Genomic DNA, 25,554 nt, shown 5'->3' with positions numbered 1-25,554 from the left:
AGATTGTCACGGGTTCAGCCCACTTAGGCGACCTCGGGCTTGATCTTGAGGAGTTAAGGAAGTTTACCCCATGGGAGCTCCAGCCAGGACTGTACACTCAGCATCATCTTGCAGTGGACCAATGGCAGGTGGCCTGGGCCACTCAGGGTCAAGGCTTGAGCAGGAAGAAGGCATGAGGCATGGCTGTTGGAGTTACAAAGGGAGGGGTCGTGCGTGGGGGTGCAGCCCAGGAGTATTGAGAATATGGAGAGATCACTGGTGGGAGGGGCTTAGGGGGAGTTTAGATTTGGACCAGTGCCGCCTAGGGACCAAAGCTGTTGAGCAGAGCTACTGTGGGCTGGACTGGGTGATTGGCTACAGAAGAACCTCCTGTACTCCAGCTTTGCTGTGGTACAGTGTGGATTTGATCTGGGAGGACTTCCAGGAGAAGTTGGCCAACATACAAAGACAGAGAACCAACTGGTCAGTTCACAGTGAATCCAGCGAAGGGGCAAATTTATGGCAGAGTGGACTGAACAGGTTAGGGCCACAGAACCCCTCTGGGATCCTCAGGCCCACCACTCCCTACTCAAGCTCAGGAGACGACAGGGACCAAATGGTAGAGACCAGAGCCTGCCTGTCACAGTTTCTTGCCGGTAGCCTTCCTCTCGCCACTGCTCAGAGGAAAGGCGTCAAGTTTGCCAGAGGAAGTAGAGTGGGCTAAGACCTAACACCTTGAAGACTAAGAGATGGAGATAGGTAGTGCCAGGAGTGAGGTTCCTGTGTTCCTGGTGTGTCAAAGTAGAGCCTCGGGGGATGGGGTGACAACAGGAAATGGCCCTGCAAGACAGTGGCCCAAAATCCCCCAATCCCTCTCATGTTCCTTGATGGGATAACCAAAGCCCAGCTCCCTGACTCATGTTGGGCCCCCAACCAGCCCTGCCAAGTTTCAGGGAGAGATAGAGCTTGTCGGGGCACCCCCCCCCAACTCCCATGGCTGCTGCCACCCTCAGGGCTTCTGCACTGTCAGGGGAGTGGGGCTGGCCCAGTCTGTCTGGAAGATCCTGCGCCCTGGCTCCTTCTAGGTCTTTTCCCAGGCTGCCGCTCCCCCTCTTCTCCCACGCACTGTGTTCCCCCACCCAAGGCAACCGGGCGCCAGCCCCACAGCCCGTCATTAACCAACTCCATGTGGGGAGTCGGGGGAGCACTCAGCCAAGAGGAAAACATGGGCAGTTTCTGTGACCCCAGAGCTGGGGGTGGAGGCGCCTGGGCTCAGACAGTAGCAATTAGCCCCTGACTGTGGGATCATAGGACATTATCACTACTGCGAGTGGCTGGTAGTGAATGGAAGGCTACAGGGTCCCTGGAGCTGTCCCAGAAACTCTGTCCCCAAGAGAATTCCCCAAGGCCTTCTCACCAGCAGAGGTCCCTGAACTGCAGGACATAGCAAATGTAACCACCGTGCCTGGCCAGGACATGCACTATGCCTTCTTGCTGTGCCTCTCCAGGGAGGGCTGTCTGGACACTGGGACGAGGAGTGGGACAGCCATTGTCTCTGTCTGCTCCTGGTGCTCTCTAATTCCGGGTCACTGTGGCCCCATCCCGAGTGTGAGGGGGAGTTTGGAAGCAGGTGATCAGCCTGGGAGTCAAGGAGCTCCTGAATTAATGGGGAACCATGCCTGGGGCAGAGATACGAGAAAGGACAAGTTCAGAGGACTTTAGCAAGAGCCCTGCCCTTATGGGTTCTTCCTGGCAGAATGATCAGGTCCAGATGACAGGTTGGCCAAGCCTTCCAAGAGGAGGGTGACCCCCAGAAAGGGAGTGTTCCCTCCTGATCCCATTTCTTCCTTGCCAGCCTAAATGCTTCCTGCCTAAACTTCCAGAGAGTTGACATTTGAGAAAGAAGTTGGGCTAAAGGGAGGGGCCTAAAGCTTTTTTTGCTGACTCAGCAGAGTTTCAGGGACCCTTCCCCCCTCCCCACAGTGAGTCATTCTCACTTGCATTTACCTGTTTCTCACCATCACTACCACCACCGGAAGGAAGTCCTGACCTGTCTGCCAGTTCCTGGAGGGGAGGGAGGGAGCATGCCTAGAAAGCTCTAGAAGCAAAGGATATTGGTTTCAACTAGGGTTGTACTTTGTCGGTAGGGCACTTACTTAGTGAGCAGGTGCAAAGCCCTGGGTTGGATTTCCAGTATAGTCCCTGACTTGTATACACACACACACACACACACACACACACACAAACACACACACACACACACACACACACGGATAGACGGACTGAGAAACAGGGTTGATTTTCTTCTAGCCAGACTGTCACACGTTGTAATGAATCCCATTAGCCAGGAAGCTTAGTCAAGAGCTTAAGCCAGGAGACCTGCTATGAGTTTGAGGCCAGCCTAGGCTGCATAGTCCTGTTCTAGGGCAGCTTAGGTGACAGTGTGCCACGTTTGTCTCACAACAAAGTAAAACAAAAGAAAAAAGTGATGATGCTTTGGCACAGGTTCTTGTCAGAGAGCCCAGCACCCCACACCTATGCACACAGTCTCTCTCATGCGCTAACACTGCTCAAGTGACTGCTGGAGACGCTGAGGCCAAGTTTCAGGACGTGAGGGCCTGGAGAAGATCATCACAGCCAGGCCAGGGCATAGGGGTCCTCACAAAAGTACCCTTTTAAACACCCACCTTCCGAGCCCAGACCCAGCTTGTCCAGCCAGGAGTTCTAAAGTCAAAAGGGGCAGGAAGAGAAACTGCCCATGTGGCCACGCCCGATGCGTGGGAACTCTCTCTGTAGATTAACTCTATGGCAAGCAGGGCAGGGCCTTGGGGAGCAGGTTCGTCCGCCACAACTGAAGAGCCTTTGTGTTTTCTTGCTGAGCTTGGGCTTTCGAAGGCCTATGACGTTGCGGGGGGGTAGGGTGGGGGGAAGGCTGGTTCGATGCTTGCCTTGCTGGGTCAGCACTTCTGAGAAGCCAGGACGTCCCAACTGCCTAGCCTGTGTACTGTTAAGGAAACTGAGGCACCAGAGCACAAGTCTCAGGAACCAGCGTCTTGGACCTTGACCGTATAGGGTGGTCAGGGAAAGACTCATTGCTTGTACCCTCTGATGTAAGAACCCCTCCTGCAGACACAGGTCTCACGATCTCTGTCCCCTGTCCCCTTACTCATCCAATTCTGCACATAGCAAGCAGCTTTCAGTAGGTGCTCCAGTCTGAGTTCCCCAGACTCCCATGTCTGGCTCACAGTGACCAGACTCCAGCACAACGTACCTATGAGTACTGTGACTGAGTACTGTGATTGACATTTGTATCATTTTCAAAGTACTGTGGGGGTTTCTGAAGGATACCACCCAGGACAAAGTCCTAGAGAGACAGACTGAGCAAGACACAGGTTTAGGGTGGGAATTCAGTAGATCAAGGGGCTACTCTTCAAGTGTCCCTGGGCAGATGAACCAGTCCTTCTTGACCTGGCTCCTGGGAGGTTGCCTGTCCATTGAACCCTCGTGTGCTACCATGTCACAAAGCCCCAGGCCATGGTCTGCAGAGGAAGAGGACTTTCCTATTGCTTGGGTAACCAGAGAGTTGGCAGGTTCCCCATGCTTGGTTCTACAATGTCAGGCGAAATGCGATTGACAGCTTAGGGTCAAGCATGTCCCTGCTTTCCCCATGGTAGCTAGACAGCCATTGAGTGACAGAATACAGACTCCACACGAGAGTAGGAAATAGTAATGGGTACAGTTGCCTGTCATATGCCATTGGTGTTGTAGCAGAAGTACCCACAGAGAGTTAGGAACAAGAACCTCATGGTGTCCCAGAAGAGGGGGTGCCCTGAACAGTGCCTACTGCTAGGTAGATGATCAGTAAACATTTGTCGAATGAAGTTCTAGAGAGGGAAACCCATGGCTTCACAGATGATAGCGACAGTGATGCTGATGACAGTGCCAACAATGATGGCAGCAGCCATCATCGACTGAGCGTTTATTTTGTGTTAAGGCTGCCTTCTGAGTTTCCCATGTGTCCCCTTCATCCCATCCTCACAACAGTTTTACAGGGCAGGCATTAACTATCGGAATCTCTGCTTTGCAGATGTGCACCCTCCGTCATAGAAAGGCTAAGTCATCGGCCACTGGATGGAACTGAGGCAGAGGGCAGACTCTTCCCAGCCCTGCTGTGCACCTCAGTAGCAGATGCCCAAAAAGTCTGACAGAGCTTGGGAGCCACCCTTGCCATTTCCCACATTAGGAAACTGAGGCAGAAATGAAAAGAGACAAGTGTACACTAAGGCCCTGCTTCCTTGGAAAAAAAGAATTTTTTTTTTAATTCACCCAGTCTAAGAGCTGGATACTTAGACCTAACTTGACATGCTTGGTCCAAGCCAGTGAGCCCTCACAGAAGTTTGGGAGCCAGGTCCCACAGGCTGGGTTGAAGAGGGACCCAATTTTGCTAATCCCTTGTCCCCTCTTTCTGGCACTCTCTTTATGCTCAATGCTCCAGAAGCCCCACATGCCACCCAGGGGCTACCTCCCTGCTCTGTTAACAGCTGGCTATGACAGAGGCCAAGAGTAAAAGTGAACACGCCCACTACTGAGAAGTCCTTCGTGTCCCAACCCAACCCATCACAGGGCCAGAAAGGGCTAGAAAGTGCTTTGGATACAATGAGGGGATGACAAGAATGTTTCTCCCTGCACCACCATGAAGCTGCTTCTGGGAGAAGCCAGTGGAGAAACAAACAGCCTCTACCCAGCATAGACTCATGCGCACACGCACACACACACAGATACACACACACACACACACACCACACCTGCTTTGGCACAGGAACCTCCCCAACCTCCATGGGGCATCATCAACAACCTCCCCTCTTGGCACTGCCTTATCCTTGAAGGGTGAAGTCACTGCTTGGGAAGTAGCATAGGAATGCCAGCCTGTGTGCCAGCACCCCCCCCATCCGCCCCCGCCAGCCACACACCTGTAGAGGGATGAGAGGAGATGGGGTCCTGGGGTCAGTGGACCATGTGCCCCTCCAGGTCAACCACACCTAGTACCAAGATGCTTCCTGATGCCCATGCTCCCCTCCCCCAACTCTCACCTGTGGCCCAAGCCCTCCCAACTGGCTTTTCCAGTTCTCAGCTTTGTGTGGCGCAAGTTCCCCAATTATGCTCACTTTATCACAGCTGCTGGGCAGCCTCCAGCAGGCCTGGGGAGTGGAGGCTAGAGGAGCAAGCATCAGGGAGCACCCATTTATCCTGTCAGGGAGGATGGAGGAATTCGTTGCTTGCCAGCTGACCAGTCAGCAAGAATACTAGACCATCTGACCCACTGACCTCCCCTCAGGACTGTTTCTGGGTGGGGCAAGGGCTGGGCTGCTGTCGGACAGAGCCAGAAGGAAACAGGAGACCCAGGGCACCCAGACTGCTTCTTGGAAGAAGCAAGGGAAATAAATGGCTGCCAGGGTCCCCCCTGGTAGGCGGACATTCAACCCCCCGACTTGTGTCACACTTTCCTCCTCCCACCTCCTCCAGTCCCCAACACCACTGCTTGGGGTATCTGGTGCTTCCAAGGGCCAGCTGGAGGGATGGGAACACTTGACGTGCTTGGTAAGACTGTGTGAATGGAGGATGGATGAGGGTGTGTATGGATTCTCAGTGTCAAGGGCATGGCTTGGGAAAGCCAAAACCAGATATTAGAAGGAATTCAGACTTCTGACTCTTGAATGCTAATGTTACAAGCATGCTCCACCATGCCTGGCTTAGCGTGCATTTCTTGAGAGCCTACTGTATACTAAGCCTCTGAGATCCCACAGTCACTGTGGTCTCTAGAGGAGTGGAATGGGGTGCTAAAGGGACCCTGGGCTTCAGGACTTTCCCAGGAGCCCCCACCTCTCTATCACACAGTGGATGCAAGGAAGCCAGGCCTTTTGCTTGAAGCCATCCTCCTGCCTCTGGGTCAGTGGAGGGCCTGATGATCAGTAAACTGGAGATGCAGGATAGGAAGTACACAAATGTGGTCACTCATCAATGACAGGAACAATGCAGTCACGTGACAAAGACGCTGCTTTGGGGACTTGACAGACTCCCAGATGGAGAGAAGTGGAGGACAGAACCTGGTCTGGGGTGATCACCCAAGAGCTAGGGGAGCGCCAAGCTCGGGCTAAGGAGGTTCAAAGGAAAAGACTTTCTAGATGAGGAGGGGGAACTTATGTCTTGCCCAGCTGCCTGCTTCTTCCTAGGAATCCCCATTCTCTTGGCTGCCACTGCAGTTTGCTCCACTAGAGAAAAGGAAACATGGAAGCCTACTGTATAAACCAGATTGCTGGTCTGGGCTTTGGGAAGTTAGGAAGGAAAAGAGTTCCCTGTAGGAGTTCATAGTCCAGGGTAGAAGTCGGAGGTATAAACAGCCATAGTCTGAGACAGAAAGGACTGTCCTGGGAGGAACCTGGAGGACCAGACTGGGCAGCTTCCCAACGGAAGGGCTTAAATAGGCCTTAAGGGAGCTAAAGGGGAAGGGTCCTTTTGCTGGACATCCACAGCACCTTCTCCAGATTCCTGCCCCTACCCCCATGTTCTTTATCTGTATGCCATCTGGTTCCCCAGCAATGTGTAAGGTAGAGGACACTGGATTATCTGGTTCATTTGTCAGATGAGGGAACTAAGACCCAGGAAAACTAGCTAGGGCTCTTCTTGGAAAGTAGAGCTTTGGACCCTCCTACAAAATGGTGGCAGGCTAGGTGGGTATGGTTGTACCACATGCAACCCCAGCATTCTGGAGGCTGAGGCAGGAAGACGCTTAGTCCAAGATCAGAGTTGACTCTATAGAGTAAAAAGCATCGTGGGAGGGCAGAGCTTGCCTGTAGCTCAGCGGTGGAAAACTTGACAGGTCCTGGGCTCCATCCACAGAAGCAGACAAGGGAGAAAGTGGGATGTGGGTGTGTGGTCACTGATGTGGAACAGTGACTGGTCGGTAACACTCACTGAAAAGCAGCATTGGGAACAGTCACTAGACTATGATTCTGATTTTGTTTGGTTTGGGGGACTTACTTTCTTTCTCTCTCTTTCTTTCTTTCTTTCTTTCTTTCTTTCCTTCCTTCCTTCCTTCCTTCCTTCCTTCCTTCCTGCCTTCCTCCCTTCTTTCCTTCTTTCTTTATTTTATTTTATTTTATTTTATTTTATTTTATTTTTGTTGTTGTTTCTTTGGGGGTCCTGAGCTTTGCTTTTGTTTTTGTTTTTTTAATTAGTGTAGAGAGAGCCAGGGAGATGGCTCATTGGGTAAAGTACTTGCCACAAAAGCGTGAGGACCGCATTTAGGGTCCTCAGCACCCACACAAATGCCAGATGTTCATAGTGGCCTGCCCAGAAGACAAAGATGAGATCCCTGGAGCAAGATGGCTAGACAGACTAACCCCATCTGGGTCTAACCAAGAGAGCTTGCCTAGAAATGTAAGACTGAGAAACTCAGGCCTTTAACTCCAGTGCTGAGGAAGCAGAGGCAAGCAGATATCTGCAGATGTGAAGCCAGTCTGCTTTACACAGCAAATTCTAAGCCAGCCAGGACTACATAGTAAGACCCCATCGTAAACAAACAAACAAATAGGAAAAAGAAAGAAAATATGTTGGAACTCAACTGACAAAGATTTTTTAACTTCAACCTCAGACCCCCGTGTGGATGCATAGCACATACGCATGCAAATATATAGAGAGAGAGATCGTAATCAGGCATGTGTGAAGACTGCCAGCGCCCAGGGAGCTGAGACAGGAGGATAATGAACTCAAGGCCATTCTGAACTACAAGTGAATGACGTCATTGACTGTCTTCTCAGCATTTTTCAGAATTATCCAGAGTGGAATTTTATTATTAAATTCATTTGTTTATTTTGTGTGTTTGTGTGTGCATGAGCCATTGTGGGTGTGTGGAGGTCAGAGAATGATTCCAGGACTCCCCTGTGGGTTTCGGGTAACAAATTTAGGTCATCACTCTTGGGAGCCAATGTCTTTACCCACTGAGCTGTCTTAACAGCCTTTAAGTGGTTTTTATATCAAGTAAGTAATTTATTTTTTGGGGGGTGAGAGGAGTTGTTGAAATGAGTTTCACTTGAATCACAGGCTGTTGTTCTAGAACTTACTATGTAACCCAGGCTGGTCCCAAAGTCCCATAACAAACTTCCTGCTTAGCCTTCCAAGTGCGGGGGTTTGAGCCACAAGCTACCAGGCCCAGTGATTATTTCCATAAGAAGAATTATAAATGTAATGACTGCTGTAAATGTCAAGGGCAGAAGCCAGAGAATGAGGGCTGGGGAGTAGCGCCCGGTGCTAACCGTTTCCCATCATCCCCTCTGCCAGGCGCTCACACGCAAGTGGTGCAGGTGAACGATTCCATGTATGGCTTCATCGGCACAGATGTGGTACTGCACTGTAGCTTTGCCAACCCACTGCCCAGTGTGAAGATCACCCAGGTCACATGGCAGAAGGCCTCCAATGGCTCCAAGCAGAACATGGCCATCTACAACCCAACTATGGGGGTTTCCGTGCTGCCTCCCTACGAGAAACGAGTGGAGTTCCTGCGACCCTCCTTCATCGACGGCACCATCCGCCTCTCCCGCCTGGAGCTGGAGGACGAGGGCATGTACATCTGTGAATTTGCCACTTTCCCTACGGGCAACCGTGAGAGCCAGCTCAATCTCACTGTGATGGGTAAGCTGTCCTGGATCTCTTTTTCTTGCCTATGTAGATGGTTTGGCCATCCTTAACATGTGCCTCGGTGGCCACAGACACCCCTGTTGGCTTGGCACGCTCCCGAAAGTCTAGACATAGCGCCTCTCACTTGACTAATGAGACTATCCACAATTCCCCAAGGATTGGGGGTGGGCGGTGGGAGGGGCTTAGCTTTGGACAGGGACATGCACTGTATTTATGTTGGGGCTCCCATTGACGGACATGTGTTGGAGACTAGGAAGCAGGCAGGTGCTTTGACACCATGGTAAGGAAGGAAGCTGAACACATCAAGACCCTTAGAAGCCTCAAACGAGGACTGTTTGTGCAGCAGAGAGGGTTTGCTGGCATAAGGAACTTCTTATGAGAAATTCTGGGACGGGCTTTAGCAAAGAGCAGTAGAGCGGCAGAGGTGGCCAGCAGATGCCCAGGCAATTCCAACTAATACCATGGTGTTGTCCCCACAGCCAAACCCACCAACTGGATCGAGGGCACCCAGGCAGTGCTTCGAGCCAGGAAGGGACAGGATGACAAAGTCCTGGTGGCTACCTGCACCTCAGCCAACGGAAAACCTCCCAGTGTGGTGTCCTGGGAAACACGGCTAAAGGGCGAGGCAGAGTATCAGGAAATTCGGAACCCCAATGGCACAGTGACAGTCATCAGCCGTTACCGCTTGGTGCCCAGCAGGGAAGCCCACCGGCAGTCCCTGGCCTGTATTGTCAACTATCACCTTGACCGCTTCAGGGAGAGCCTTACACTCAACGTGCAGTGTGAGTCAGGGCCAGGGGCCCTTCCCACCCATTGCTACCTGCCTTCCTATTCTGTCCCCTAATCTCACCCCACTAGTTTCTCTTCTAAGATGCTGCAATCTTCCTGTCTTCTCCCTCTGTCACTTCTCCCTGTCCTAACCTTTCCCCCTTCCGCTGCGATCCTGTGAGACCCACTTGTTCTCCAAGCTGCTCCTATGTCCCCACCATCCCCCTTCTGTCCCTCCCCTGGCTCTTCCCCTGACCTCACCCTCTTCCAACATCCTCCCTTGACTCACAGATGAACCTGAGGTGACCATTGAGGGCTTTGATGGCAACTGGTACCTGCAGCGGACAGATGTGAAGCTTACGTGCAAAGCAGATGCTAACCCGCCAGCCACTGAGTACCACTGGACCACGTGAGTGCTGGAGGCTGGCCTGTTCGCTGAAAATACCCCACAGAGGCCCAACCACCCACCTCTGGGGAGTAGGGAGGATTAGAATCTAAGCTTCATAGGGGATTTTTCCATAGGAGTTGGTTTAAGAGACCCCACACACACACACACATGTGCACACATGCGCACACATACTATGTACATACACCTCAGCATTTGAGTGCTTGGGTTTGGAACTAATAATCCTGCCAGCAGGGGCTTCTCTCATAACCCGCTTCCCTTCTCTCACTAATAAAGAGTTTTGTCATTTTCGTTTGGTGATTCAGCCTGAGTCATCCAGCCCCAGTCCCCACTACTTATTTTTATCAAGGTGTCCCCTGGGAAGCTAGTGTTCTGGAACACCCCAGGCTCTCTTTGTTCCTAACCCTTCAGCAGCCCCAGGTTCTCTGAGTGGAGGCAGCAGCAGACCCCCATGTCCCACTGTCCCCGTGCTTGGCTTTACAGTCTGGTCCTTGACCTTCAGAGAGAAAACAAACGGCCCCTCTGGCCAATTTGAACATCTCAAGCCAGCGTTCTTTCCTCAGAGAGCTAGGTGGGACTCAGACAGGGTGTGGCGGAAGCTAAGAAAGTTGACTATGAGGCAACAGCTCAGAGAGAGTCTAGAGGTTTTTCTAGGAAGTAGAGAACTCTGACAGGCCCTCCCTGTTACCCTCCATTTCTTGACACAAAACTGCTTCTGAAGATGGGGGTGGTGGGGGTTGGGGGGGAAAGAGCAAGACCTGCTTGTCAGTCAGCCCTGTAACTGGAGTGGCTGCTGACTTAGCTGAAGACCAGTGAAGAGGAATGAAGGTCTTCTATACTCGACAAACTCTCAGGGTGGCCCCCACATGGAAATGTCTTAAGACATACACAGCCATGGCTAGATCATCGATGAGAAGGATCTCAGCCATGCCTGCTTGTCCATCTGACTAACTTCTCCAAATGTACCTGGCCCCAGAGGTTCCACTCGAGGAGAGCTAGCTAGGGTCACGACCCAGGTATCTCTGTTGTCAACCCACTACTGAGGACACAAAGGGCCAACAGGAGGACCCAGGAGCAGTAGAATTCTCCTGCAGGCTGCAGACACAGCTGGCTCTGGCTCTGCTGCTTCCGGGCTGTGTGTCCTTGGTCTTGGATCTGTTATGTGGGAGTGGTACCCACCTGCCTTGAATACATTTCAACGGTTTGATGAACTGCCAGGCCCGGTGGCCCAAGTCCGTAATCTCAGCACCACAGGAGCCCAGTCGGGGTGGCTGCAAATTCAGAACCAACCTGGGCTACATAACAAAGCCCTGTCTGGAAAGAAAAACAAAACAAAACAAAAATTACTAATAGAAAACTGTGGGATGTAAGGGGTTATTGTTGCTATGTTATTCTTTTCCTCTACCCTAAGCAGACCATAATATACACAGTCAGCATAAGAGCTGGCAGATAGCACTTGAGCCACGTGGATGCCCTAGGAACCTCTTGGGTCTGAAGAGTCATAATCCTTCACTGTGTCTCCCAATGTCTACAGGTTGAATGGCTCTCTCCCCAAGGGTGTCGAGGCCCAGAACAGAACCCTCTTCTTCCGGGGACCTATCAACTACAGCCTGGCAGGAACCTACATCTGTGAGGCCACCAACCCTATTGGCACCCGCTCGGGCCAGGTGGAGGTCAATATCACAGGTAGGAATCTTTAGCCTCCCCGCTGTTCCCCATCCTCAGGTTCCTCCATGGCTGCAACCGCTCCTCTCATTGCCTCACGATGGGAAGTCTGCGTCTTTTTCTCCCTTGCTTCTCTGGGGTTCAGGCCACGATTCTTTCTTTGCATTTTTCTCTTTGTTTTATGAGAGGCTAAAGGGTACAGTCAGAGTGACCCTCAGCGAGAGAGGGCAGGAAATGCTGCTTGCAGCAATCGCGTTTAGAGACTGAACGCCTGCACTAGGGAATCATGGCTTGGTGGGTCAGGTTTGCAGATGGAGCCCGTGATCTCTGAGTTCTGCAGCTGGAGGCGAGAAAACCTGTAGGGCTGCAGGGTGAGACTCACCTCAAGCAGAACGCAAGGCAGTGTCGTGGAGGCTGGAGTGAGCATGCTCCCTGAAGGTATTGGATACGTATGTCTGGAGACCGAATTGCTCTTTTCCCAGATCTTTCTGTCATTACATGAGGGGTGTGTCAGTCCAGGGAAATTAGCGCTTTGATGTTCTGCAGGGAGACTTCACCTGGGACATGACCTGAGTGGGCCTCATCTGTATAATGGAGGCGGTGTGACCTGCCTTGAAGGAAGGGCTGCTGTCCAGTGACACAGAATGTAGGTCACATAACCTAGCACAACCTAGTCTGTCAGTAAGCGACCAGGGCTCTGTGATTATTGTCTCAACGTCCAGCGTTATCGTCATTAGTGGGAGCATCAAAAGAAATGCATCAAGGAGTAAATTGCCACCAAACGTCACAAGGGGGAGTGTCCGTAGTATTAAACCTAAGCTCCTTTGTAGGTTGAGAGAGTCTCACAAAGACCCTCTGAAAACAGGAAGGGACATCCCGCTGCCACCCAAGGAGACAGGATGTAACACGTGCAGAGTGACCTTGGAGTTCAGGAAGCTAGGTGATCAGGCCAGAGCTGTAGCTAGACACAGGTCTGGAGGAGCCTGGAGAATTGGCTGGCTCTGAGCCTCTTTCTCAAGAGTGTAACCTCCACCGTGGGTACGCTCCAAACACATCTGCACAAAGCAGCTGGAGCTCTCCAGGGGCTGCACTGACCTGTCCTTGGGGCTGTCTTGTCACCTAGGAACAAGAGGGTGTGGTCACTTTCTGTTTTCTTCAACTCCCTGCCCCTGGCTCTGAGACTGTTTTTAGGAGCAGAGGTGCCAGGGCTGGAGCCTGGTGACAGCCAGGGTGACAGCCAGGATAGAGTTTGGGAGTTCCTTATAGAGTGGCAGATTTACAGAAGAGGGCTGCCACAGACTTCTTCCTTCTGGCAGTTTGGAGCCTCACAGGGTCCTGAGCTCTGGCCTCCCAGGCTGTAAGATTGGGCGAGGAAAAGCTCAGCCACCTCCTGAGAAGCCATCATAATGTGTGTGACCAATATGTCACTTGAGGGCCAGGAATGTGTTCCTATAAGGACTCTGCTTGGCTGTGTGGTCTTAAATAAGTTCTTTGCCTCTCTGAGCCTGAGCTTCCCAATCTGTAATGTAGAGATAGTCAGATTTATAGCCCGTTCTCTATCATCCACCTCTCTATATGGATATAAGGGGGTACTGGAGTACTCCTTCCAAGAGGATCACCAGTCACCATGGCATCCCACTCTGCCACCCAGGCACTCTGGGAAAATACCTGATTGGAAATGTGGAGGAAGTAAAGAGAACCCAAAAGCATCTTTGCATTGATGCTACTTCTCAGTACGAGAAGGCTGACCAGAGACCCTGCTAGGGCAAGTGTGCCCAGCCTCAGAGTCACAGATATCAGGAGAAGCCCAGGAACAAAGGCAGTGGGCACGAGGACGGGCTCCTCCCTGGAGCTCAGGTCCAGGAGCAGAAAGGAGGAAAAGAAAGAGGAAAGTAGCCACGAGGAAGAAGCTGCCATGGGTACCCAGTGCCGGCTGTGGGACCTGTAGTCAGGTCTAGGTGGTGGGTGTATGCTCTTCTGCATATAATTCCTGAAGTGTGCTCAAGGCTAGGTGGTCTAGAACCACCCAGAGCTCCAGTTGGAAAAGGGTCATACCAGGGCTCTGTTGTTGGCAAATCTAAGGCCAGCAGCCAAGAGCCAAAAAAGCAAGGCAGTCTTTGAACTCCTGATAGGCCCAGGAGCCCTGCAGGGAGCAGCTTTCTGCCTTTCTGAGGGATTCAGCCAGATGTCCTAAGCTTTTCCAGTGCTGTTCATTCCCTAAGTGGCAGACAACCTCATCGCCCTCTTTCCCACACCAGCATGTACCCTCTGAAATCTCTGGGGGCCACCCCAAGGGGCACAGGTGGGCCCTGAACTCCCAGCCCCACTGGTCTAAAGGCAATGCATGAGTAAGATGGGTAAGTGGAAATTTAATATTTCATTCTGACCATCCTTTCAGGTAATAGCTTTGCCCTGGGCACATCTGGAGAGAGGAATAGTGAACGGCTGGGGTTGGGTAGGCAGGGAGAACATGTCAGGTGAGGAGCTGGACCAGCGATGGTGGGCACGGAAGAAGGGCCTTGAGAGCCTCTGGGAGACTCTCAGTGAAGCAGCATAGCAATGCTGGGGGTACGACTGTGTCAGATGGCTGCATGGTGGCACCAGGACACCAGTTAAGGCTGTCACAGAGAACGATCCCTAGTGTGGAATAGGCCCATGCTGTGACCAGAGCGGGGAGAAAGCTGAGTGTACAACCCAGTGGAATGTGTGGATGCAGTTAACAGCGTCTGGCCACTCAAAGAAGCCCATTTGCAAGGAAGGCCCTTGTGCTGAGAAGCAATTTCAGAGTCCTGGGTGAGCAGTCTGACAGCATCATAGGTAGAGCTCTTCTTCCACAAGGCAAACAATAGAGGTCGGGTGGGATCCAAGGTACAGCCTTGACCAAATAGGAGTAGCTTCTGCCCTTAAGGAGGTTAGGCGGGAAGTAGCAGACTGGCCTCTTGCCACTCCCAAGAGCAGGGAGGGAAGCCACTCAAGTTCACCGTGTCTGTCTCAACTCTTACTTCTGGTGATGTCTGGGCTCACCCCATAGGCATGCCAGTCAGGCCAGTTCTTTGGACCAAGGTTTGGTAGGCCTTCACAGGGAGTGTCTCTGCGATTGTGCGTGCCCAGACATGACTGTGGGTGTGTTCTTCTGTAAGCATGTGTGAGCCAGTGTGAGCAGGCAAGCCGCTGTCTGCATGCTGAGTGTGCAAATGGAAGCCTGGGGCTATGCTGAGGGCAAACGGGGCTTGTCTCCGAGCCAGCAAACGGCAGTTTGTTTGGGAGTCTGAGGATGCAGCTGCATCTGGACCTCTGGGAGTTCTTCCTCCAGCTTGCAGGAGCCCTGTCAGACAATGTAGGAACTACACAGCTGCTTCAGCTACAAGAAGAGGACAGCAGGGCTTCTCAGGGTATGACCCCAGGCTTTTCCTACTCTCCCTGTGGCTGGCCTCAGTGCTTGCTGGGAAATGTAGTTCTCACAACTTCCTGGCTTGATCTGCTGTAGGTCATTTCCTGCTTACCAAAACATCCGGCATTGGTTGTGGAAGCAAGCCCAGACATTCCCTTTGACCCTAGATCCTAGTTCCACACTATAAACCCTAATTCTAGCTCACCTCAGGTCCATCTAAAGACCACAACACTGGGCCACCCATCTTAGTCTGGGAACTGGGGACTCCATCTTAGTCTGGAAACTGGGGACCCAGAATGAGAAGCTCCATTGCTCTGGGGCCCTGTCCATCCCAGGTTCCCAGAGCGAAGTCCGCAACCCTTCAGAAGCAGGGCCAAGTGGGCCACTTTGTAAAAGGACGTGAGAGGGATCAGCTGGGCCCCCAACAGCGAGAGCAAATGACCACAATGTGGCTCTTCCTTCTCCACCCAGCTGTGGTGCTTGCGGTTCTGCTTCTGGTAAAAAAAAAAAAGAAGCTGCTGGCTGACCGTGACAAATGGAGGGTAGAGGGGAGGGACAGGGAATGCCCCCCCAACATGAATTAAATTCCCATTACTATCCCTTCCCTCTGCCTTCCTCATTTGGCGCTTTTATTTTGACATCTTAGCCATCCCTCTGCTCCACACGGACCTGACCTTAAAGTAGTTAAAATATCGTGGGTTCCCTTTGGTCCCAAAAGATCCCCCAGGAACAGTAAACCTCATTAGAGCTTAAGAAAAAACATTAAGTAGAGGTCCTGGGCAGGGGAGGTCAGAGGTAGAGAACTAAGCATAATCTGCCCCTAAGCCGCTGCTCCTACTACCACGATTCCTATTAATGAGGTCCCCAGTGTGTCCCAGGTCCACTTTATCTGTGGACTGAATGCTGGCTCTGCTATGGCGGGGCCATGGCGTGAGAGAGTGTGTCCTTTTACTCAACAAGGATTTCGTTGCTGTGTAACCTAGGCATTTGGGATAAATCGGTGAGCAAAGCAGACCAGACTCCATCCTTGGGAAGCTTATGGGGTCCTGAAGGGGACATAGGAAAAGGAATAGCGGGAAGGAGGCCCCCGTGCATGCCGCCACCGAGGGACTTGTACATTGCCATTTTAAATATGGTGGATGAAAACAGCAGCCATGGGGAGGTGGTGTTCAACCCAAGCCCTGAAGCAGATGGATGGCATGAAGCCATCCGGTCCATGACAACGAGCCCTCAGCCTGCAGAAAACCAGGACAAGATGACGTAGGCGCAGGTCATGGGCAATGTTCTAGGCTCTGTGGCTTTGGCTTCCTCTGAGAGTAAAACAGAATCAACTAGGGGCTCTGGGGCAGGGTAGCGATGGGATGTGACTTATTCTTTAATGGGATTTTACTGGCTGTTCTATCAGATACAGTCTATCGAAGCAAGGGGGAGAAAGCAGTTAGGTGTGGATGGCCATAAATAATCCAGGTGAGAGATGGTGGTGTCTCGGATGAGGGTGGTGGGGATGGGATGGTGAGAAGCGCCTAGATTCGAGATTTATTTCAAAATATAATTTACAGAGTAGTTTAGGACACCAACCGTTCTCATCAGACAGATGATACAGCAAACCCTGTCATCCTGTGATTAGTGGGGTCAGAGAATCCAATCTAGCCGAGTTAGATGTAAGAACACAGTATTTTTCATTGGTTCTTTGCTGGGAAAGCAGGAAGGTAACCGCAGTGGAACTTGCATTTTGCACAGCGGCCATGCTTCAGTGAGTCACCGCCAAAAGACGGGCGGCCACTCCTCCCAGCTCTTCCCTTATTCCGACTGGAAGGAGAACCAGAACCCACGGCAGTTAATCATAATGTGCGGTTATCAGCAATGAATTTGTAATTAATAGACTTGGACCTGACATTGTTTAAAATACAGTGAAGGATGCAAGTCATCCGTCCATAGGAAGTCTACGGAGGAAAAGTTAAAGGGGAGCTACAGAACTGTAGCATGAGAGAGACATTATAGCAGGGCGTTTGGTGTAAGCAGAGGCTTGTTTGTGGCTACAGACTCACTCAAGGCTGATTCTGTATTCCTAGCTACTTGGGAAGCTGAGGCCAAAGGATCACAGGTTCAAGGACAGCCTGAGAAACTTACCAAGACCCTATCTCAAAATATGAAGTAGAAAATGATTAAGAATATAGCCTGAGCCAGGCAGTGGTGGCGCACGCCTTTAATCCCAGCACTTGGGAGGCAGAGGCAGGTGGATTTCTGAGTTCGAGGCCAGCCTGGTCTACAGAGCAAGTTCCAGGATAGCCAGGGCTACACAGAGAAACCCTGTCTCGAAAAAAACAAACAAACAAAAAACAACAACAACAAAAAAGAATATAGCCTGGTGGTAGAGTACTAACTGGTGCCAGGCTCTTTGTTAAATCCTTAGAACCACATACACACCCGAAAACCAGAACTCACTTAGATAGCAAATATAATGTATTAATCAGCTTTCTGGTACCTGTCACCATCAATTTAAAAAGAGGAAAGGTTTGCACACCTTTAATCCCAGCACTTGGGAGGCAGAGGCAGGCAGATCTCTATGGGTTCAAGGCCAGCCTGGTTTACATAGTGAGTTCCAGGACAACCAAGGCTATGTCATGAGATCCTTGTCAGGAGGTGCAGGGAGGTAGGTGAAGAGAAGAGTGGAGTTCATTCAAGCTCACGGTTTCAAAAGTTGCAGTCCATGACTGATTGACCTGTTGCCTGAGGGCCTGTGATGAGACACTGTATCATAGAAAGAATGTGATTGTAGAATGACTCATTCACCCTGTGGTAGCCAGCAAGCAGACAAGAGACAGGGTCCCCATAGCCCTTTCAAGGATACACCCCCAGTGACTGGATTTCCTACAACTCTAAAGGTTCCACCACCTTCTAGTGGTGCTATGAACTAGCAACCAACCCTTTAGCACCAGGGCCTTTGATGGGGACAGTTACCCCCAGGTGCATGACAGGAGCTTGGCAGCCAGGCTCTAAGGCCCAGCAGGCAATGGGGTCTTCTACTGGCCTTTGAGACAGAGTGGTCATGTCTTTCCAATAGGAATTAATCTGCTGACTGGGTGGGGCAGCCAAGATGGTAGAGGCGCAGTAAAGGTGAGAGACTCAAGAATGTTCTACCACAGCAAAACCCAGAGAGAAACTCAGTCAGCGTGGACAAATGCTAGTGGCGGTGGGAACCCAGGGGAAGCCTGGCAGACAGAGAGAATGAGAAAGAACAGACAGCCATGTTGGAACAGGTGGGAATTTGAGTTTGTGGTCCCAGAGGTTTCTTGACTCTATCACCCAACTATTAGTTCCTTGGGATGGCCCTGTGGATAGGAAAATGGGGTCAGTCTTCTGGAAGCTGGGAAACTCTCCATCCTGTGTATATCTGTCATATTCCAGGGTTTGGGGGAAGGTGAAGGCCACCAATGTGTCATCTAAGCCAATGTTTCTCAAAGTGTCCAGCTGTTTTCGCTGATCTCTGAGTAACGGCTCGAGGTTCCAGGAGGTACAGTTTAGAAAACTATCCCAGAGACCTTCAGAGATACAGTTCCATAGCTGAGTGGGAACCAGGTACTTGAAGTGGCTTGAGAAGCCAGGAGGGTCACAGTTAAGTCACGGAATGGAGGTGAGCTCTGTCCTGAGCCGAGACAGCAAGGCCCATAGGTCCCAAGATAAAGCCTCATCGGGATAGCTGGAGAAAGCCCAACAGTGCAGAACATTAAAAGGAAAAGCCAAGGACCCAAGGCTCCTCATCTCAGCAGGAGAGTGGAATATAGCAGTTCAGAAGCAGCAGGCTGGTCCTTCCATCTAGACGCCTCGGTTGCTACCTGGGCCTCTCTGATCCTACACCATCATCCTTCAGGGCTGGACAAAGTCTAGCCTTGAAAGAAACCTTTGCAAAGTGTATACCTCAGTGTTCTTATTTTCCTATATTCTGAGCACGTCACTGTCAGGTTCCTCCATGTCTGTTTGCTGCAGCGACCCCAGGCATGTCATTTGGTTCCGTAGCAATGCAGTTAGTAGAGAGAAAAATAGTTGGGATTTATTTGCTAACTGAATAAGGCGGAGATTGGCCAGGAGTGGTGGCTCGGAACCTCAGTGCTCAGGAGGTCTGAGATAGGAAGATTGCAAGTTAGAAGCCAGCCTGGGCTAATGAGTCCTTGTTTCAAACCAACCAAGCAAAGAAAGATTTGGAGGCAGATGTAGAGGACTGTATCTGAGGACTGGAGTTAGGGAGGCAGGCTGAGATTACAGATAAGTAAGGTTCCTTTCTAAGGACAGTGAACAGATAGGACCCAGTAAACCATGATGAGCTCTCAGAGAGGGTTGCAAGATAGGCAGTCAAAACAGCTATCTGCAGCCGGGCGGTGATGGCGCACGCCTTTAATCCCAGCGCTTGGGAGGCAGAGGCAGGCGGATTTCTGAGTTCGAGGCCAGCCTGATCTACAGAGTAAGTTCCAGGACAGCCAGGGCAACACAGAGAAACCCTGCCTAAAAAAATAAATAAAAAAAATAAAAAAAATAAATAAAAAAAAAAATAAAAAAAACCAACTATCAGCAAACACTTATGGACCTGCACTCTGTGACCTGCACTGAGGACACAGTGGTGACAAGTGGGGACCCGAATCCTCCTGGCTTGTACTTCTCTCACACCATCTCCAGGCTCAGGAGCTTCTGGGCAGCCACAGCTTAGCCATGTGACCTCAGGCAAGTGTCCCCCACCCCATCCCCCTTTTGAGGCCCCTGTGTTTTCACTAGCCCTTCCAGCCAGAGCCTCTTCCCCCATCCAGAACCTCCGCCCTGCTCCTGCCTGCTTGCCAATAGCACCCCACACACTCACATGGGACCCATGGGAGGCGTGTGATTCCGATGGAATGAGTGATGCTGAATCAGGGAGTGAGCTGGCTGCAACAGGCTCCCAGGAGCAGACACATGGGCCCAGACAGCCCGAGTACCTTGGCCTTGGCTCTCCTGGGCCAGACTGGGACGAGGACTGGACAGAAGCCTTCCAGGCTTGCCCTGGGTCTACACCCCAGCTTCTTACCGAGGCCAGTCATGGTCTCCGGTGCCACCCTGTGGTGGTGCTGGGAACCGTCTCCCTGTGTCCTGCCCTGGGACCTCTTGGCCTCTGGCCTGGCCTGGTCTGGCTTCACATTCACACCGCTACCTCCCAGGCCTAGAAGGGGATGGAAAGAAAGAGACAACAGGGTTGGGAAAAAAAAAAGGCCACCCACCTCCTCCCTCCATCTTCTCCTGGTCTTTTTGTCTTTTTCTGCCTTTATTGCCTTTTAATTTCCACTCTGCCTTACTGACTTTTCCGTTTTCCTTTCTTTTTTCGTTTCCTTTTGTTTTTAGACAGTCTTGATCTATAGCCCAAACTGCTCTTGAACTTCTAACAATCCCCCTGCCTTAGCCTCTCACATCCTGAAGTTACAAGTATGAGCCGTTATGCCTGGCTCAGGCTGTCCTCATTATCTGCATATTCTTCCACACACGTTCGTTGTGCCTGGTAGAGCCTGTGGGCCATGGAACATGCTCTCCCGTATGTACGCTCCTGATCTGTGATACACGTGTCCTCCTCTGTATCCCCATTTCTACCTGTCCCTGCTCTGTGCTTACAACCTGTGCCTTTGGGTGTTTCAATCCTGTAGCCCAAGCAGGCACTCGAAACAGGTCTCCACCTTGCCCTGCAGGGCCAGACCACAACCAAAAAGTCACAGAGCTTGTGTGTAGCACACTGGCCGGCAGTTGGCACTCACAGGGTGTCACTGAGCCAAAACTTGGGAACCTGTTTTCTATTTGTCCTGAAGGCAAAGGAGATTAGTCTAGAATACCTACTCGGCTCCTGGTGTTGGGACAGTCACTTCTACATGTCAGGCAAAGGGACACTGTTGACATGTGCATAGGGTTTATATGTAAGGGGGGAAAAGCAATTTGGTGAAGTGGCCTTTGGGTAAGTTAATCTCCCTAGCTATCTCCTGCATTGAATAGAAATGCACAAAAGACCACCCTTGGGCAGTGGTGACAGTGAGGGACACACAGTTGGATACATGCAGATATGCCTCTGCACCATGATGGGATAGGACTGAACTGATGCCACCTCCAGGGAGGGTCAAGATGGAAGGCTGGGTGCTCTGGGTACATTAGCTGCCTCTCATCCTCTTGCCTGCCTCTCTCCCAGTGCTTCAGCTGATCTCAAGAAGGTGGGGTGCTAAGGGGCCTCTGGAATCAGAACTGCTCAAACTTGAGGTGTGGACATCCTGTCCCGGGCTTTTCCCTCCCCTGCCTCCCTACACCCCTGCTGACTTCTAAAGAGCAGACACTGACACTATCCCTTCCCTTCTCTTTTCCTCACCCAGAATTCCCCTACACCCCGACTCCTGAACACGGGCGGCGTGCGGGGCAGATGCCCACAGCCATCATTGGGGGCGTGGCAGGAAGTGTCCTGCTGGTGCTGATTGTGGTTGGAGGGATCATAGTGGCCCTGCGCAGGCGCCGGCACACCTTCAAGGGTGACTACAGCACCAAGAAGCATGTATACGGCAACGGCTACAGCAAGGCAGGGATCCCCCAGCATCACCCGCCCATGGCACAGAACCTGCAGTACCCAGATGACTCGGATGATGAAAAGAAGGCCGGCCCATTGGGCGGGAGCAGCTATGAGGAGGAAGAAGAGGAGGAGGGCGGTGGAGGAGGCGAACGCAAGGTGGGCGTCCCCCACCCCAAATATGACGAGGACGCCAAACGGCCCTACTTCACTGTGGATGAGGCTGAGGCCCGTCAGGACGGCTATGGGGACCGGACTCTGGGCTACCAGTATGACCCTGAACAGCTAGACTTGGCTGAGAACATGGTTTCTCAGAACGACGGGTCTTTCATTTCCAAGAAAGAGTGGTATGTGTAGCCCCACCTCCTGGAGCCTCTGTCTGTGCCCACTTCTCCCCGGCCCCCACCCGCACGCCCCCTGCCCACCCCCATAGCCCACTGCCCCAGGAGCTCCACAGAGACTTGACCAGCTGCCCTAAAACCAGCCCCAAACTCCTGGGGAACCAGGGGAGCTCAGGGCAGACCCTACTTGGCTTCGTTTTTTTTTTTTTTATTTCCTTCCTCACCGACCCTTCCCCATGGTGTTGTGTTCAACCGTGGCTTTGGTGTTGCTGTACCTTTCCTTTAAGGACCTCTTCTACTGCCCTCTGTGTAGGGAGCCCTGTTCTTGTCTTGTGTGCTTGGGCATCCTTCCAGGGTTTGGGGAGCCAGTCCTCTCCCACCCACCCCCAACACTGGAATTTGTTTGTGTTCTCTTCATTGGGAATGGAGGGCAAAGGGAGCTTCAAGCTGAAGAGCACCCTCACCCCCACCCATATGCTGCTCCTCTTCCCAGAGAGAAGTACCCCAATGTCCCCCACTAAGCGGATGCAGCCAGTGCACCTACGAGGTTTTAGAGAAGTTCTCCATGGTACCCAGGGGAGTCCTGTGTGTGAAACAATGGAGCTGAGTGAGGGTCCTGTGGGGTCCTGGGCAGTGTGTTTTCCTGGTGAGGGTAGTTTTGTTTCCTTCTTTTCCCTTCTGACCCCCAACATGGAGTTGATCTAGCTCTCATATTCCCCTCTCTGTTACCCCCAGTCTGTTCTCTAAACAGTGGGTGACCCCAGACGGTCTCTACCCACAGTTCTATATTCCTTTGCCAACACATGCTCACATATCTGTGCATACACATCCCTGGGTCTTTGCCAACCTCTCACGCCCTGCCCAGGCTGAACACTGCCGGAGGCTCAACCCTCTGCTCCACCTCGAACCCGTTCCCAGCTCAGGAAGGGATCGGCCCCATGGAAGCGTCCAGAGTCAGCTAGGATGAACACCTCCCCTCATCCCCACCAGCCACTCTAAGATTTCAGTGTAGCTCTAACCTTTCCCAAACAATGTACACGTTTCTCAGATTTCTCCTTATCTGTCAAGTGCTAGCAACACTTGACTCTTCTGGAAAGTCAGAGCTGGGATCCCAGGAAGGAATTCGAGGCACAGAAGTATTGATGCAGAGAAGGCTGCTTTATGGAACTTCTGCAAACAATCTGGTAGACGGAAGGGGACTGCTGACGTCTCATACGGGAAGGCTGGCCTAGATGTCACAAGTCTCAAAGAAAGTGCAGGGCCACCAGGGAACTTGCTGCTTTTCCACAGTCTGATCCCTGCTCAGTTTCTACTGGAGCCATGCTGACAAGAGGGAAGTGTGGAAGAGCCTTCCTTCGCATGCAGATTCCCTTGCTGAATGGGATTCTGGCTTGGTCAGCCATTTGGGGCTGGGCCTTCCCTTGAGTACGTGGAGAAAGGTCCCTCTCAGCAAAGGTTCCTCCCAGCCCTCTGTCCCCAAGCTCAAAGTGCCTCAGTTTCTCCATCTGTGCCCCAGATTACCCTCATTCTAAATGGGCATGCCTAGGGCCTGTCTGTCAGAATCTCAGCTAACTCAGCCCAACGTGACACTCGCTGAGGGATAGCAAACATTGGGGAGAGGGAGGCAGACGATTCTGTGCCCCACGGGCACTGACCCCCCCCCCATAGGCTTCTTAAGGGAGTCCCAGCCCTCACCCTGCTCCTCCCTGGTGCTGCTGCTGAATTCCCAGTCTCAGCACCAACTCTGGTCCCCTCAGCCCACCAGCTGGGGCCCTTCTGCCAGGCCCTCACTGCCCTAGTCCCAGCCCAGGCTGCCCAGTAGCCACGTAGCAGAAGTCTGAAGCCATGCCAGCCCTGTGGCGGCTCTCCCCTCTTGGCATTCGGGGACACTGAATGGGGTGAAGCTTGGGGAAGAAAAATTCTGGGGCCTTTCAAGCCATCGGGTGGAGGAAGATGAAGGAGCTGGGTTGCTTCTTCCAGAAGTATTAGTGTCCTTCCCATGTCACAGCTCGTCCTGTTTCTCATACTACTGTGTCCCTCTCCTTGGTCCCTTTCCCTCCAAGGCAGGTGGCAGAACCCTGGCTGCCCAATAGGGGCATTTCTGTCCCTATGGAGCCATAAGAGTGAAAGACTCCCCCTCCCTCATCTCTCTCACCTTACATGGTCATCCCTTATCCCTTGTCTTATGATGGACTGAGGAGGCCCTGGGCCCGGAAAAAGCACCTGAGCTCCCTTTACAGACCTGCACGCCTTTTTCCCCAAGCAAAGCACAATTTATAGGGTCCATGCAGCAGGATCTAGGATCCCCAGCTGTGGCACTGAGCGCTTCCAGGCAGCTGCCACCTGGGCTAAAAGAGGACATGAGGCAGGGGTTGGTAGCTGGGCCCAAGGAGGAGGGGCTTTGTTTGCCCTGTGTGGGACAGTGGACACAGCCAGCTGACAGTGTGACAGAGCGGAGGGCATTCTGCTTCACCTTCATGTCCCTAACATAGCTGAGCTTCTGCCAGACTGTGGAGAGTAAACTTGGTGTGTTACCTGCCCAGACCCCTCTGGTTGTCATCCCTAGCTGCCCTCCCCCTCCTGTCCCTCCACTGTCCCTGGACCCCTGTGTCCCTACAGATTTTGGTATTGTTCTGGTGTGAAACAGCCCTCTGAGTCTCTTTTTACCAGAAGGACCTGAAAAACAGCAACACACAATCGCGCCTTCCACAGACCAAGCACAGGTGTGTGTGTGTGTGTGTGCACAAGTACACACACGAGGAGCGAGAAACCCATACTAACGCTCGGGCCCCAAGCCCTGGGAAGGCACACCCTCTGCCAGCCACCCCAGCGTGCTAGTCACTGGTGCAATAACCCTCTTGCCATCCTCGAGGTGGGAGAATCAGGACTCATGTCAGGTGGGTGAGGCCACCCCTCTCAGCCCAGCAGACACTGTATTCCCTTTCCTGGGAGGAGGGGGGTGCTCCCAGGCCTCTGGGGAGGTCCAGGTAGAGACTTCCCCAAGCCTAACTGCCAACTGAAACCCTCTCCTGGTGAGGGCAGGTGACTCACGCTGACCTGGCCGGAGATACCCAGAGGTGAGGACCCGGCCTCACCGATGCTGCTTTCTGACCCTGGCTATGAGGAATGGGCGGGGGGTAAGGGGGTGACTTTTTGTTTTTGTTTTTGTTTTTAACAAATGGGAACAAAATCCAGGAGAAGCTGCCACCCTCGCCTGAGTGTGACTAAGCTTCCTTTGCTTCAGTTTCTAATGTCACTGTTTTCCTCTTTGGTCCTGGGGACAGCCCAGCAGATTCTCCTGGTCTTGACCTGGAGGGGGGAGGGCTCGCCCCACCCCCTTTTACTTGTATTAAAAAAAAAATGATGGGTTGAAAATGTACTGAGAAAAAAAATGTACTTTTTTATAAATAAAGTGTTTAAAACAAGCTCAAGTGCCTCATGTCACTGCAGTGGGGTGTGAGCGAGAGAAGGACACACAGCCGGACAGAAGGGAAGACAAAGGGTCACCACAGATAACCAGAGTACCTGATCCTATGATAGGCACTCATTGAGGGGCCACACTGGCCACCTTGTGGGCATTGTTTTCTTTGCAGGCTGCAGTGGAGCCATCCGAGAAGATGTGATCTGTACAGGGCACAAGGGATGACCGGCTGGCATCTGCTGGCCAGGGCCAAGGCATGAGGGTGCGGGGCAAGAAATGGATGACAGAAATACACAGCTGAGGAAGGCCTGCTCTGGCTAGACTCACAGGCAG

At 52.1% G+C, this 25,554-nt stretch overlaps 1 protein-coding gene across 1 annotated transcript in view; it reads left to right on the top strand.

Annotated features, from left to right (window-relative positions):
• Positions 1-25,226, top strand: part of Nectin1 (nectin cell adhesion molecule 1) — a 62,645-nt gene extending 37,419 nt beyond the window's left edge. Inside the window, exons 2-6 of the mRNA XM_028783848.1 lie at positions 8,317-8,667; positions 9,153-9,455; positions 9,733-9,850; positions 11,382-11,533; positions 21,272-25,226. Of these exons, the coding sequence (XP_028639681.1) occupies positions 8,317-8,667; positions 9,153-9,455; positions 9,733-9,850; positions 11,382-11,533; positions 21,272-21,816 (1,469 nt within the window). The 3' untranslated portion in view covers positions 21,817-25,226. The remainder of the gene's footprint in view (positions 1-8,316; positions 8,668-9,152; positions 9,456-9,732; positions 9,851-11,381; positions 11,534-21,271) is intronic.
• The last annotated feature ends 328 nt before the right edge of the window (positions 25,227-25,554 follow it).

This window comes from Grammomys surdaster, unplaced genomic scaffold (genome assembly GCF_004785775.1).
Source record: "Grammomys surdaster isolate TR1022 unplaced genomic scaffold, NIH_TR_1.0 1164, whole genome shotgun sequence".
Taxonomy (NCBI): Eukaryota; Metazoa; Chordata; class Mammalia; order Rodentia; family Muridae; genus Grammomys; species Grammomys surdaster.
The sequence above is the reverse complement of the archived record's forward strand: the minus strand, read 5'-3'. Positions and strand labels throughout refer to the sequence as shown.